Below are 15,823 nucleotides of genomic sequence, written 5' to 3'. Positions count from 1 at the left end.
ATCACCATCACCATCACCATCACCATCACCATCACCATCACCATCACCATCACCATCACCATCACCATCACCATCACCATCACCATCACCATCACCATCACCATCACCATCACCCTCCACCCACCTACCCGCCCACGCATTCATCCATACATGCATCCATCCATTGAGAAATTAAACACCTACTTCCATCCCGCACCATGCACTTCTTTTCCACCAATCCCATTCCCCTCATGACACTCATCCTTCCATCCAAACTCCCCCAAATAAATCAAACCCCCATATCAAACTCCATAAAACCAAAATGCACACACAGAATGCAAATATACTATTTGGGTATCCCACTTGCGCACCATCCACAAACAATTCCTAACGCCTTTATCATGCGTGTATAAACCCCCATCACTTATTCCATCCGTCTAAATCGCTTGCTGTCACTACCAAAATAGTTCTCAAAATGTAAAATTCCTTCCCAATCGACTTTCAATTACTTCGACTCTGCCTTTGACTTTGCCTGTGACTCCACTCGACTCTTAAGTACCAATGCCTCGACCTTTGGTATTAGATCTGGCATGCGAAATGGTTTAGAAACAACATCATCCTAATTCCAATTATTAGCCTCGGTTCCCAGAAAATATATCTTTATGGAAAAGGATTAAAGGGCGCATACCATTCCTGTAGCTAAAGCCGTTTCAATCTGTTCCAATCTTGCATTTGCCGTAACTGCAATTATTGGTACATGGCGAATGATCGTCCCATCAGCTTCTAATGCTCGAATCTTCTTGGTGCAAGTAAGACCATCCACTAAAAGTTGAATTGTTAGAATTCCCATTCAAAAGTCCAGGACAACAGGGAGAACTATCGACATACTTATTGGCATTTCAAGATCCATTAAAACACATGAGATACTAATTCTTTCCGCAGTGGGACTTTCATGCTTCCAAAAAGACGACCCCTCCAATTTATGCAAAGCCTCTAACCCATGATTGCTGACTTCCGTCACAAACCCGGCTCGATGTAATTGTTTTTGCAAAACGCGCTGATTAACAAGATTATCTTCAACGATAAGAATTGTAATATCTTTGTAATCAACCTTTGGACTTGGTGATATCCTAGCTATACTTGTTGAAGTTTCTCCTTTGGATCTATTTGTTAATGTAAGCAGGAAATCATCACGACGTAGAGCAGAGGTTATTTCATCCATATGGAGACGGAATAAGTTTAAACGTACTGGGTATGCACTGGCTTTTCCAACGAGCTGTTGATACTTTCTACCGGTGTAGGATCTGTGGTACGTGTAGAAGGCTTTCGATTTATGGCATTGTGACTTGGAGAAGATACAGGTGATGCTTCGGGACTGCCCTCAGCCCGGCGAGCCTTGACGTAAAACGCAAAACAACTGCCGACTCCTTTTTCTGAGGAGACTCCAATTTGCCCACCTTGAAGTTCGGTTAACTCTCTAGAGATGAATAATCCTAGGCCTGACCCGCCATATTGAACATGAGTACGTGGAGACGCTTGTGAAAATCGTTGAAATAGAATCGACACTTCTTTTTCATCAAGCCCTCTGCCTGTATCTCGAACAGCAAATTTCAGATATAAATCTTCGCCTGAACCCCATTCTGCTTCATCCATTGCCAGACCCGTAACACCTGAGCGGGGAGGAAAATACTGAACGGTGGTATCGCTGTTTGCCGGATGTTCCTTCGTTGCACCAATACTCACAATAATTGATCGTTGAGGCTGGTTTGTGGTGAATTTAATAGCATTGGTTAGGAGGTTTATTAGGACTTGTAATAGCCGTGATGGGTCAAGTTTTACCCAATCTATGTTGAGGTCAGTATATGAGTCCTGGATCTGAAATTCTATTGAGATGTCATGTTTTTCCATATCCCCTTCAAACATCTTGATGGCACGCCTGGCCACAGATATTGGTTGCGATGAGACAGGTGCTACGACTAGAAGCGCCGAGTCCAATTTAGACAAGGTCAGAATATCATCAACGATGCGTTTTTGATGCTGGGCACAGAGCGCGATAGTTTGAGCTGCATCAATGCTGCTTTCGATGAGTTCTGATATCTCCTGAGGCGCTTCCGTATTTCGCATGCTTGATTTCAGACCTTTAAGCGCAGGAGCAGTTAAAGCACTGGTAATTTCATCCGAACATTGTAGGATCGCACTCAACGGATTGCGCATTTCATGGCTAGTCATATCGATGAAATTCTCCTGTTGTCGCTTGAGCTCTATCGCCTCTTTCGTCTTCTGCTTCTGAAACTCCTCTGCCCATTTTTGATGTGATATATCCGTGATACAGCCGAAGATGCCCATCAGGTTGTTGTCTTTATCCCTAAGTGAAGTGCAATTCATGAGAGCCCATGTATCGGTCAAAGCATGCTTACTTTGCCATGGCGTTTTAAAACGGAACTCTTTCGTCACGTTTACTTTCTGTGAAACCAACTTGTTCCAGGTCGCTTGGACTCCTTCGCGATCTTCTTCTTTTATGCTGTCCATCCATGACTTTGCGCTATTATCAGATCGTGGATGCCGCGATATTTCCCACCAAGCATCATTAGAAAATGTGATTTCTCCCTGAGAATTTGCAATGAACATTCCAACGGGGGCCATTTCAGCCATGCGGGTAAATCTACTTTCACTTTCCACAGCTTCTTGGGTGCGTAGGTTGACAAGCTCCGATAATTCTTGACGATCTCGAGCAGCAATGCGCGCTGCTTTCTGACCTTTGCGGATTTCTTCCTCATAGAGAACAACCGAGGCCATTGAAGTTGCCATTTGACGAGTCATGAGCTCAACAAACAAACTATAATCGTCATCATAAGGTCTTCTTGGATTCACTCCTATGACTAAGAAACCCAATATGGACTCTCTGCTAGTGGCATGGAGTGGTATGGCAACAGCAGCTCGGCAAGGATCGCCGAATCCTACACAATCGAGATCTTTGATTAGTTCCGTTGGTAGGGTCCCTTCCTCGGTGGTAAGAAGTACAGGTCTATCAAGCCTCATGCATTCTCTCAAATATGGGGCGAGTCCATCTTGACTGAGGTGAAGATCCAATGGTGTAGCGGCTGATTGATGGCCCGAGGGTACACCAATTGTTCCCTCCAGCACACAACATGGAGCTTGTGACATGCTTCCGGAGTTCAATGATCTCTGTGAGCTCATGTCGCTGTCGACATCCTCATTAACCGAGTAGAGAAAAGCGAACGGTATGTCAAAGGGATTATACTCCAATGCTTTGATGACTTGTGCCCAAAATCCTTTAATGTTTCTCGCAGTAGCTGTCTTCTCTCCTACTTCTCGCAAAGTAAGCATTCGACGTTCCGATATCACTCTTCTCGTCTTTTCCCATGCCGGATTGTACAGCCCGACCACAGAGCCATCCTCTCCGACTAGCGGAATAATACTCCATGCAAAATAGCACTCTTCCAAGTAACCATTTCGTTTGATGAAAAGTCTATCTTCATCTTTCATAGTGGCTTGGCCAGATGATTTCGCTTTTGCAAAAACCGCTTCGATGTCACCCCATATTTCCGCCCAAGCTGTTTTGTAACTTTGTCCCATCAAGCTAGGGTGTTTTTGCCCGGCTAATAATATATACGCTTCGTTGTAGATGGCTGTATATTCAGCTCCCCAGTACATGGCCGCTGGGTGAGGACTTCCCATGATGAGATTGCACATAGCTCTCAGATCAAAACTCCAGTTTTTCATTGGTCCAAGAGGAGAGGCTGACCAATTAACATTACGAGTGAATTGAATATGTCGAGGTAGCGCTGCGGTTAGCGGAAGTCTTGTCCAATCGAATGAAGACCCATCGATGTGTGCTACTTGATTTCCAACAGCAAGTGATTCTATCGGGCTCGAACCTGGGACGACTGTAGCTACATCTCCAAAGTAATCAGACGGCTCAGGATATAGATCCGTTGAGCTTCTCAAATCTTGACCTATCACGAAACCCGGATTCGGTATAGCAGGACTGCTATTATTTGCGTTCGATGAAGTTGAGTTAGTTGTAGGAATTTGGGTTCTAACGCCATTCATTACCCGAAGACGTTTTCGTAAAGTCGAACAACTCCATGTGAACCCTCCATACAAAAATGATGGCAAGCATATATCTAAAGATTCGCTTTCTTTGCTCACAAAACTTAGCACCCATGCTTTAAACTCCGGAAATGCGTGTGTAACAATTGTAGGAGAAGATAGATCTGCAAAGCCCGCTACCATTTCCAATAATGGATTCATAGCCCGTAATGACGCATTCGCATATTCTAGTCGTAAGCGACCGCCGGGTATGTAATTTTCCTGATTAGAAACATCTATTATGAAAGTTGGTCTCTCATCTTGCTCTAAAAGTTCGATTATGCCCACTTTATGAATCAATGAGCCTTCTTGAGGATTCGCGCTCAGCTTAGGACTGGCTGCGCGCCTTTGTTGTTCTAGATTTAACGTGGGCCCGATGGATTTACCCGGAGGATTCGAGTTGTTCCCCAATATATTACCACGAGCTAGCCTTTTAGTAAAGCACCGTCAGTATCAATCCCCCGAGCCTCTGAAAACAAAATAGTGTGAAAGTGATGCTATAGTAAGCGCAAAAGATCCCAACCACTAAGTATGGGAAAAATTTAAAAAAGAGAATCTAACAGTCAACTGACTTGAGTATTGTTATACCCTTGCCATCTTTATCTAGTTTCGACATAACTGTCGTGTCTATATTTGGAGAACTTTGGGAGGAATGCGTCCTTTTGAGTTTATGAGTTGTAAATAGGGGAGATCTAGGCGATTGTAAAGTTGTAGGACAGTCGTTTGCTGCTTCATTATCTGGCTGGGGTATATGACAAGGTTTTAGTTCTGCGCGGTGTCGTTTGAACTAGATAGACGGAAAGGTTTTAGTTTCATGAATGTGCGAAATTCAAAGAAAATTATGTATTCAGGAAATCTTACGGGTGGTTCTGAGATTGTAATATCGAAGATTCTCTCTGATACATTATCCTCCTGTCTAGAGTGTTTCGAGGCTTGCAGTGACGGTGATAACAGTGACAACTGAGGGGTTGAAAATAGAGTGGCAGACGAGGCGGTCGATACTCTTCTTTGGGTCTCTATCTCTTCTGTGCCTTGCAGGTCTAGGTCTCGGTTTCTATCTCGATCTGAAGAAACAAAGGTAGGCCAAGGATTGCTATTATGCGGCGACAACGATATTGGGATGTCGACATTAATAAATTGAGGTGGAGAATTGTTATTGTTTGTTGACGTGAATTGTATACCGGTGGATTCTCGAGCATCTAATTCTTCTGTACCATGTGTTGAAATTAACCCCTGTCCCTTTGTCCGATCCAAGCCAGATGCGTAGCCATTAGCCCCACATGACGTCTGTGCCAATGTCGGTTCTAGTATTGGTATGGGGGATTGATTAATTGTGATTGTGCAGCGGCTGACACTGTTCATAAGAGGCTTGTCATTACCGACTTTGTTCACTTCTCCTTGATGCAGAAGATGTTGATGTTGATGTTGATGTTGATGTTGATGTTGATGCTGTTGACAATTCTCCTCAAATCTTGAAGCAAGGATCGTTTTTGGTTCCGAGTTCATTAGTCCTTCTTTACCTTAGTATGAAATACGATGTTTGCAATTAATGTGAAGAGGGTCCGTCTCCTTAATCCATGCATTCCATACAATCTTGGGGGAGAAAAAGGGCAGGCAGATGGGCGGACAGGCAGAGGTGGTTTGTCTCTTTCTCCAAGCTGATCCTAATAGTAGCTGATCTCAACCAAGCTCAACTAATTGACGAACTATCGTGTCAGTGTCAATAGAGTAGCCTGGAACTACCTACCTACTTATCTGACTCAAGTGAATTTATCGAAGGGTAGGTACCTACCTAGGTAATTGGCAATTGTACTATTGTATGTACTATTGTTGAAATGGTTATAAATTTGAACAGATGCTGAGTAGGCAGATGGCTAGGTACAGCAGCCGGTAGGGTAGGGTAGACAGGTATAAGGATTAAACGATAGGGGGTAAGTCAATGGCTTTTTGATACATTTGCATCCGTTGACGATAGTCTTTGTGATTTGTGGTTGACTTGGTGTGGATTATTCTCCAAAAAGTTAAAGAAAAGACAGGAAGCAGTGGTCATGGGGAATCATAGCTGAGCAATCACTAGCATAATAAATAAGTTGTACTGTTTTTCTTGTCAAGTTGCGGCTTTGTGGTCACTGGTCGAAGTTTCTTCTGCTCAGTGGTTGAAACTTGTACATCCAAAGAATGAATGAAAGAAAATGGATGGATGGATGGTTTCACGATAGAAGCAACTAAGTAGGAGGTACCAAGTACTAGGTATTTACTGTATTCCTTCTTCATACAGTACAAAATACATGACTAAAGGAAGTATTTAATATAAAAAGTGTGGCAGCATTAACAAATCCTAACAAAGCACCTAGCACCCATCACCTACCTATAGAAGAATAGCGATGACAATCCTTCCCTTCCTCAGTGCTTCGATATAATAGATGAATGATTGGTCCCGATGCTTTAAACTTTACCTATCAAAAGAATGCGGAGGGAGACAAGTACATATATTCCGTAGACTACGAGTAGATTGTACATCGTAGATTGTAGGTACTAGGTGTCTCCAGCTAGGCAATCTTACTTTTTGTGAATGCATCTCATCGAGAATGTTACTGAAGATAGATAAAAGGGGAGAAAATCAAAGGACCAGGATGCCTAAGACTCCCAGGGGGCTAGAATGAGATCGGTGATCCATCTGCAAGATTATCTAGGTACGCAAGCTGGTTGAGGTCCTGACTGAGGTGATTGATTATAAAGAGGTTCTTGTTACAATCTATCACTACAAGTCAAATCACTCTCTCAGCCACATTAGGGATCAAGATCGAAAATATCTGTTCATATTTGATTATTTCATATTGTTTGTGTTTGATCAACTCTGTTGCAGAAGATTCGAAGCTGGTAGTAAGGAGTTCAAGGTATTGGAAAACATCAGGATTGAAAAATTCCTTGAGTATGTTTCAGGAACGTTGGAAAGAGTGTCAATACCAAGGTACTACTGGCAACGACCTACCTAGGTAGGTACTGAGTATAGAGTTTCATCCATTCCGATATTTTTCTGGCGGTCCGTTTGGTTCTCAATCTTCCCTCACACCTCCTCATTGATCATTAAGTAATAGGTGCTAATAATGCTAATGCTTTATCGCAGAAAGAAGCTTTGATACCGACTACCTACCTAGGTAAAGAGCTCGGCTCCCATGCTTTCATTATTCGGACCTATGCTCCGCAGTTTTATGTTCTTTCTAGCAATCGGGTTGACTCGTTGATGGTTAGTATTTATTGCTCCTCTAATAAGGTTAAACTGCTTAATATATGACGTCGATCCTGTGCCCTGCCGCTCAAGGAACGGCTCGAAAATTGATATAACGCCCGAGACTAACATTTTGAGGCAGTGCTACCGGGGCCTAGTGATTAACCTTCCTCGCAGAGTTGCAAGTGAAGCGTTGAATTCGTCGATCTCGACGTTCTAGTTTCTTTGCACGCACCGCTGTGCAATTTAGGTGCTATCAGCGTTCCCTAACGGTCTTCTTTTCGATCGAAAATGTTCTGTCTGCTTATCAATCAATTGCAATCTGCACTGACATCTAGATGTCACAACATGTTGATACTTTATAGATATTTCCCTCTGACCCGTTTTGAAATTTAACCTTGCATGCCTTCCAGAATCCAGTAGCTCACATTCGTTGGTACATTTACAAATGCTCGCGTGCTAACAACTTTTTACCACGGGAGACACGCCGAGAGAGCCAATGCCTAATAAACTTGATCATGTTCCCACCACGAAGCAGCCCAAAACGCGGCCACCGGCTGGATTTCGCGAGAAGATATTACGGAAGCCATTGCCATGGTATAGCGGACCATATTCAGTTGGACAAATGGACATTGAAGTACCCGTGCGAGAACCAAGGACATTCTCCAATATCAAAAGACAACATAAGCATGTTTTAAATCTCGAGACGGTCCTCTTCAGTGTTTTCTACCCTTCAAGTTTTGGGTCCGGCGAAGGGGTCTCCCCAGAAGGGGAAAAGAAATGGAGTCGAGCGACATGGCTACCGAGGCCTCGGGTTGAGGTGGCAAAGGGTTATAGTAAATTTGCTGGCCTTCCCTCATGGCCTACTATGGCATTCTTCGGCATGACAACTGCCTTCACCAAACTTCCTGCTTTTCGCAATGCCAAGTTGGCAAAACATTGGCCGCCCGAAAATGCCCGAGAATCCGAATTCGGATACCAGACGAAAAATACCGCGGGAGAACCTCCACCTGGAGAACCAGAGTCACCATGTTTTCCATTGTTGATTTTTAGTCATGGCCTAGGAGGAACCAGAACTACATACAGCTCTGTCTGTGGGGAATTTGCCAGTTATGGGTTTGTGGTTGTGGCTATAGAACATCGAGATGGTTCGGGACCACGTACTTTCGTCAATTTGCCAAAGATGGGCGATAACTTTGGATCACAGAATGTAGATCATTCTGACGAGGCGAGAGAGAAAGGTTATGAGAGATTTGATTATGTTTTTCCAGAAGGAAATGCCAGAGACACTACACCTAATAATGAAAAAGGGTGAGCTAACCCAACCACATTTGATTAAGAGTCCAAAAGACTCGGTGAAAAAAATCGGGACTTTCAGAACGTATTTAAAGGTTTCGGGAAGCTTATCCAAGTGGACCGTTTTACATCCTACCACTAGCTATTCAAAAAATACAGAACGCACACTCAAAAGACCGATTGCAAACACAGATACACAATCACTAACTCACTTCTTTTAGCGTCGATGGTGAACTTCGCGCTGCCCAAATACAACTTCGCCTCGCTGAAATCGAAGAAGCCTACTATGTCATGACGCAAATTCATGATGGAAATGGAGCTCGAATCGCTGAAGCCAACCTTCGGCAAAATTCTCCTGGTCGCATCGGTGGCTCTTCCCGTGGTCTAAAAGGTGTCGACTGGCAAAGTTGGGAGAACCGTTTCCACCTCCAACAGGTCACCATGCTTGGACATTCTTTCGGCGCCGCTACTACAGTCGAAGTTCTCCGCTCCCAAGCTGAACGATTCCCATACATTTCGCAAGGGATTCTGTATGATCCTTGGGGAGGCGCAATCCAACAAGCAGATTGTGAATCAAAGCATCTCATTCACAATCCTTTACTCTGTATCAACAGCGAAGCATTTATGTATTGGCCTTCGAATTTTTCTAGAATCATGTCACTCTGCCGCGAAGCCAAATCACAAGGGACGCTGTGCTGGCTTCTCACTGTCCGTGGTAGCGTACACATCTCGCAATCAGATTTTTCGCTCCTTTATCCGAATGTTAGCAGTTTCATGCTAAAAATGACCGTCAATCCACGGAGAGCCATCGATTTAAATATTAATGCTAGTCTTGAATTTTTGAAAATGGTAATGCCAAGGAGAATAAGCGCAATGAACAGAGGCACTAACGAGGGGTTGCTGGAGGTCGAACAATTAGATGAGTTACCACATGTGCATCAGCCTAAGAAGAAATATATTGCGGGTAGATTGAGAATTCCACATGAAATGCGCATTCGATTAACACCACAGTGGATACGGATGACGAAAGGGAAGACGAAGAACTGTCACGAAAAGTGCGCTTGTAGGAATGGGAGACGGAAGCCGAAGAAAAACATCGCGACAGATCCACAAGGAAAGATCCTGCCAGGCTTAGAAGATTTAGAAATTGGAGAAGAGATCTGGATGCATGTTGCGCCGACGGCGGAAGAGCTGAGAAAGCATGGCATTGGAGGCAAAAATGGAAATCAAAGTGCGGCTAATGAGAGGGATAGAGATGAGGGGAATAGCGATGGTATGGTTCATTCTGAGGGGCCAGGGGAGGGAGCAGAACAGAAGAATGAAGGGGGTGGGCTAGCGGGCCATAGAGGAATTGAGCAGAGGATGATGGAAAGAGGGTGAGAGGTAATGGGTAGGGAGGTTTTCATTAATATCAGACTGTATGTTGTACAGACAAGTAAATATTGTAAAAATTGCAAAACAAATCGAAATAGATGTAGATCAATACACCGGTAAATGATACCGATACTGTTTTTTCTACAATACACATAACACAGTCACAATCACAGTCAATTACCTAGGTCTTCACAAACAATGCTTTGTTTCTTCACTGAAAATTCCCATCTATTTCTATTCTATACGCAATACAAACAATTCTACACCTGTAATGCCCCAACCCAACTCTCCCACAGAATCTCCCTCTGTATCCAATGAAACGTCGAAACCCCCTCAAACCCACTTCGTCATACAAAACCCTCCTATCTAAGTGCCTACTCTGCAATAAGTAAAACTCGGAACTCGGAATTGTAAAACAGATGGAAAAAAACTTGGCATAACATTCTGAGCGGGGTAGTGCAAATATGATAGTGGGTGTAAGCTTGTGGGCTACCTATGAGGCCATGAGTGTCTACTGCGTCGTAAATTGCAATATCCGATTCAACTTTTCTGCCAGCTTTCAGGGAAATCTACCCCGTGTTCGGAACGGGCCGCAGCTTGGAGTGTGTGACAGATTGTGTGCAAGGGAATGGAAACTGGGAATGATTGATGAACAATGTAAATATTTATGCTTTATGGAATAGCTGTATAGGTACCTAGGTAGGTAGATGTGGAATAGTTGTACAGATACCTAGGTATGAAATGAATCTTGGAATGAAGCAGCATAAAAATATATATGATCTGTGTGTACCTACATAAGCACAACCTGGGCAATGAGCCAAGCTGACATATACATGCTAGGTGGTGATTATGGTAGAGCTGGGAATACACCGGTACCGTACCGTACGTAAGATACATCCAGGCCTCGACACCTAGATCCTGGCGTCGATCATTTTATGCCAATTTTTTTCATGAGTCCGTAGATGGCATTCTGGGGTGGAAAAAGAAAAGGAAAAGAAAAAGGAAGGAAAAAAAAGAACTTTCGATTCCGCAGCAGACCGGTGGATCTGACTGAACCCCATGTTACTGATGGATACTTACGAAGCACTTAGGGGAAGGAGGCGAGTGAGAGATAGGTAGAGAGGGAAGGAGGCGAGTGAGGTACATAACAATGGATAATACCTCCCTAGGTATGTGCATATGCAAATCTATAATAGGTATAAATAACAAAGGGCTAACCCTTCTCCGTAAAGCGTAATTCAACCTTAAACATCCACATCGCCGACACTCATTCTCATTTGGTCCTCAGATAAACTACAGTGACAACGAAAATCATACGTGCAGCCAATATCGATTTCAGCACCTGCGCCAAGACATAACACAGACATCACACACATAACACGAGCGAAAAGTATCGATGAAAGACAAGGTTTTTTCTCAAACTGTGAGGTTCTTTCATCATTTGTTCATTTGTTAACACATGTTACCTCATTACCTGTTACCACTTCATTTTACCAATCTGTCTAGGGGTGGTGGTGGGGTGGGGAGAGAAAGAGACCAAAAGAGACCAAAAGAGACAGAAAAGAGAAAAGAGCCTGTTAAAACGTATCGATCTGGACCACCCAGAGAATCTGCAGAGTATTATTACTGGTATTTGTCAAGTGCTTTTCTTTATTTCCATCTTGTTTTCTATCCAGTGACAGTTGCGATGTGTGTTCTTGATCATATCGTATCATATCACTTCACCAACAAAACATAACATCTATCCATCACGAGGTAGCATCAGCTTTCTTTACTCTCTACGACTATTGCATCAGCAGTAGACTTTCTGTTTCGCTTTTGATTTCCATTTGATCTTGATATTCCTGCCACTATTCCGTAAATTCACTTTTACGATTATATTGTGGAACAATAGAAAGGGAAGAAGACGATTCTTCGTCAATCTCATTGCTTTATATCAATTGCTCTTCTCTACTTACTAGATACCATCACAATCACCACATCATACCCCGATACCAGCATTCACTACTCTGAGTCATTTAATGAGAGCTGCGCCGAAACGCTCAAATGTGTCAAGTACGCCATTGACCCTGTACTTTGATTGATCATCTATCACATTTCAACCCAGGTACAATCTCGAAATGAATTCCAAGGAGAAAGCGAAACATGGCCGCTCGGAAACGGTACGGAGAAACACACTTGAACGTATGCTCGAGTTAGAGAACAGGAGCAAGGTACGCAAAAGAATACCTCACATAGCCAAGTATTATTGCCTAACATACATAAATTAGCTGCAGCGCATGCAAGCCTCGACAGCAGCAGTCAGTCAACCGCTGCGCAATAGCTTTTTCCGCGAGAGGCGTCCGAGCAATTCTAATGTATACACCAACTTTCCTCCCGAACGTCCTGTCCCATTCAGACAACCAGATCGAGCAATGACTGTCCCAACATTATCCGTTGCGGTGCCTCCTGCGCAGATATTCGAAACCCCCAAAACAGCACCCAAAGCATCTAAAAAGGTGTTTGTGGTTGAGCCGGTGAAGGAAAAGTCCCCGCAGATTGTTGCAGATATAAATGCAGACGATTCTGATGCATCCTCGATATGCCGGTCGCCGGCTTGGGATGGTGGTGACGGCAAGCAAAGAAGAATGGCAAAGAAAGAAGCTCAAGACATGCGCAAGAAGGAAGAAGAGCGGCTAAGAAAAGAGAAAGAAAAGGCCGAAAGGGAGACCCGAGCCGCGGCACAAAAACAAAAGGGTCGATTGAGCAAGGCGCCTCCAACCAACAAGCGCCTAAGTAAGACGATCCCCGCAGTTCCAGTGGGTCGAGCCAACTCTGAACCTGCAGTACAAGTTGCGCCGGAAACTATACAATTGAGTCCTGATCCCGATGATGGTAGACGATCAAGGCGAACGAGTTTGGATCTTGGTCTCAAGAAACTTATGTCTTCTTTCAGATCCAGATCCAGATCCACAAGCATTTCTGCGGATGCAACGCCAAGAAATCAAACAACCTCGAGTTCTCCAACCTCGACCGGATTCATTGGAGGCTTAAAATTGCAGCAATCCAGTGAAGCGGCGGCCCAAAACGAACTCCGAGACGGGAAATCGTCAAATAGCAGACCAGCCAGTCACAATAACAAACCTAGTCAGAGTCGACCCCCCATATCACTTGAGAATTCTCGATATCGTACATTGGACCTGATGGCTCCGTCTGGAACCAGTGCACCTGCTGTCGAACTCCCAACTAAATCTCAAAGTGAGGACTCTTATAGGCCCCACACTCTGAAAGGGCCGGAAGCCAGTGAACAGCCCGCTAGTGATCTAGAACCAATCATGAATAGAAATCCTCGAGCCCGAAAACCGAACGAAAATTTGAGGTTGGATCATGTCACAGAGTCAACAGTGAATTATAAGGCCAATTATAAGCCTCAGTCGCCGCATGCTGCTCCGCCATCTCCAGGCTTTAGATTTGGCTTGGAGAAAACCTTACCATCAACCCGAAAAGTACAAGAACCTTTGTATTCTCAGACTTTTGATATATCTCCTGAAGATACCAATTCTGACAACAACGAATATTTTCCACAGCAAAAAATCCACGGCAAAGAACGAGATTTAAGCAGCTCAACTCACGATATCAAATTGGACGCCGCTCCGATACAAGAAGTTATGAGACGAACACCGTCAATTCATAATGCGACTGGACGTAGTAGGCCGGTTTCTCGAGCTAGAGAAAGTGCGGAAGTGGTGGACCATGAAGAAGATTTTCGGGCATTCATAGGCGATGAAGACACTCCTCCAGGTTTCAGGCTCACTGCGCAACCGTCCCAGAGCAGTATTCAACCAGAAGAGGGCATGTTCTCTAGGCGCGATTTGCAAGCCCCATCTTTCTATCCAAGCCCATTATCGCTCCAACCCAAAGGAGCCAAGAATGGTACAGCAAATGTAAGTCATAGATATTCGTCTGCCCCAGACTCGCCTTCTCTGCAAACCTCTCATCTGGATGAACCTCTTAAAAAGTTACGCCCGCAATCTACTTTTTCGCCACGTGCCGCTGGCTTCGATAGCAGATCTGAATTACCGAGCCAATCTGCTCGGAGAGTATCAGAACCTCAATACTTATCTCCCATCGCTTTGTCGCCTCTAGAAATCAATCCTGTGCCACAGCAGAGACTCTCTGCCCAAACGGTCAACCCAACTTCACCTCGTCGCCAGAAGGACCGAAGATCCAGCTCTAGATCTTACACAGGATCAAGTGAGGAATACCTGAGTTTCGATGAGCAGTCCAGTATCACTACCCCAACAGTTTCAAGACCACAGTCGCAGAAGGGCCCTATTGCATCTAGTCATGATACCGCATCTCGCAAGTATCACAAAGTCCAAGATTCTTGGAATCAAACTCCGATTCCGGTTAAAATCAAGGACGAAGAAGGCAATACTTATACGCTAAGTGGCCAGGCCACTTCTACTTCCCAATCTGCAAATCTTCATGCGTCTCTAGCTTCTGCAGATCCCAACACAGATGCGGGAGTTGCAGATCTTCAACGGAGACTCAGTTTGAGCAAGTCGTCATCAACTACTGCGCTGCAACATACTTTGAATTTCCTACCAGAGCTCAAACATCAACCATTGCGTCCACGACAAGGTCCTGGGAAACGACAAAGTAGTGAGGGAAAGAATGTACTTGGGAAAGGAGATGGAAATGGACACGGGCACGGTGGAAAGCCAAGACGAGAATCGGCATCTACCTCTGCTTACGCGCAATACAACGATTCCAAAAACTCACTTATGTCATCATCTGCTTTTAACGGAGGCGAATCATCAAATTCCAACAGCAATTCCAGCTCTTCCGAAAAAGACAACAGTAACGACAGCAGCCAATATCTTCGATCAGCCCGTCTCGCGATCCCACCCAGAAAAGGCCCTCGCATGTCCAACCAAATCGCAGCTTCTTCAGCACAGAGTCTTCACAGTAATGGACAGGGAGGGATTGAACCGATGGCAAAAATGTTTGTTATTTGCTGTGGATGCAATTATTTCCATGACATGCCGAGTAAACTCTACGAGTGCATGGCAAAACCGGAGGCAGTGGTTAAGGACGAGGGATTGGGAGTTAGTGGGGTGGTTAGCACGAGGGTTAGTTGTCCTTGGTGTGGTCACGGGATGAGTACGAGGTGTTGTGAGGGGTGGGCAGCGGTGGTGGTTCTGAAGGAGAGGATGCATTAGGGGGTTATGGGAGGATAAATAGGCGAAATGAGGAAATGGAGGGAGGGGAGTTAATGATTCATGTTTTATGGGAGTGAAAATTTAGCATAGGGTTGGATGGTAGACCATGGTATGGGAATAAACGAAAAACTTGGATCTATTTCAAAGTTGGGAATGGGAGATCTAGCTCGGTTGAGTTTGGACATGGAAGCAGGAAAATATTAGACGCATGGTATGGTATGAATGATATGACAGCATTGCATGGATAGATGGATATTGAGGCAAGGTGGAAGGAAATTCACATGGATAGGATCGAATGGATGATTTATTTGTCAAATGAAAGGTTAAAATGGGATACAAGATTTACGATAATGATACGCATATACGCGGGGATATAATTGGGCAATGGGTTTTGGTTTGTATGCAATTTTTGTATATGGAGGTGGATGGAGAGAGAGGAGAGGAGCTGAAGTTTCGGGGAGGAGCTGAAAGAGAGGGCGGGGCTGTTGGGGTCGGTTATGGTGGTTGTGGTTGTGTTGTGGTTGTGTTGTGGATGTAATGCGATTGTGGTTGGACTTGAGATTGGGGGACCTTGTGATATAGGAGAAGATCCGATATCTACCTAGGTAGAAGTAGAATGAATGAATGG

At 44.3% G+C, this 15,823-nt stretch overlaps 3 protein-coding genes across 3 annotated transcripts; 2 read left to right on the top strand and 1 right to left on the bottom strand.

Annotated features, from left to right (window-relative positions):
- Window positions 1-90: 90 nt before the first annotated feature.
- Window positions 91-5,598, bottom strand: EAE97_000987 (uncharacterized protein; the record flags this gene model as incomplete). Its single annotated transcript, XM_038871497.1, has 6 exons — window positions 91-598; window positions 668-801; window positions 868-1,142; window positions 1,229-4,522; window positions 4,665-4,879; window positions 4,954-5,598. 6 exons carry the CDS (start codon window positions 5,596-5,598, stop codon window positions 485-487), a joined length of 4,677 nt encoding a protein of 1,558 aa, XP_038737398.1. The 3' UTR covers window positions 91-484.
- A 1,181-nt stretch (window positions 5,599-6,779) lies between these two features.
- On the top strand, window positions 6,780-9,997 carry EAE97_000986 (uncharacterized protein; the record flags this gene model as incomplete). The annotated part of the gene is made up of 4 exons (XM_038871496.1): window positions 6,780-7,135; window positions 7,220-7,339; window positions 7,464-8,632; window positions 8,839-9,997. Exons 3-4 carry the CDS (start codon window positions 7,821-7,823, stop codon window positions 9,995-9,997), a joined length of 1,971 nt encoding a protein of 656 aa, XP_038737397.1. The 5' UTR covers window positions 6,780-7,135; window positions 7,220-7,339; window positions 7,464-7,820.
- Window positions 9,998-12,111: 2,114 nt separating this feature from the next.
- Window positions 12,112-15,195, top strand: EAE97_000985 (uncharacterized protein; the record flags this gene model as incomplete). The annotated part of the gene is made up of 2 exons (XM_038871495.1): window positions 12,112-12,204; window positions 12,262-15,195. 2 exons carry the CDS (start codon window positions 12,112-12,114, stop codon window positions 15,193-15,195), a joined length of 3,027 nt encoding a protein of 1,008 aa, XP_038737396.1.
- Window positions 15,196-15,823: the final 628 nt, after the last annotated feature.

Source organism: Botrytis byssoidea (genome assembly GCF_014898295.1).
Source record: "Botrytis byssoidea strain MUCL 94 chromosome Unknown BBYS_002, whole genome shotgun sequence".
Taxonomy (NCBI): Eukaryota; Fungi; Ascomycota; class Leotiomycetes; order Helotiales; family Sclerotiniaceae; genus Botrytis; species Botrytis byssoidea.
Note: the sequence above shows the minus strand (reverse complement) of the source record. Positions and strands in the feature narration are given on the sequence as shown.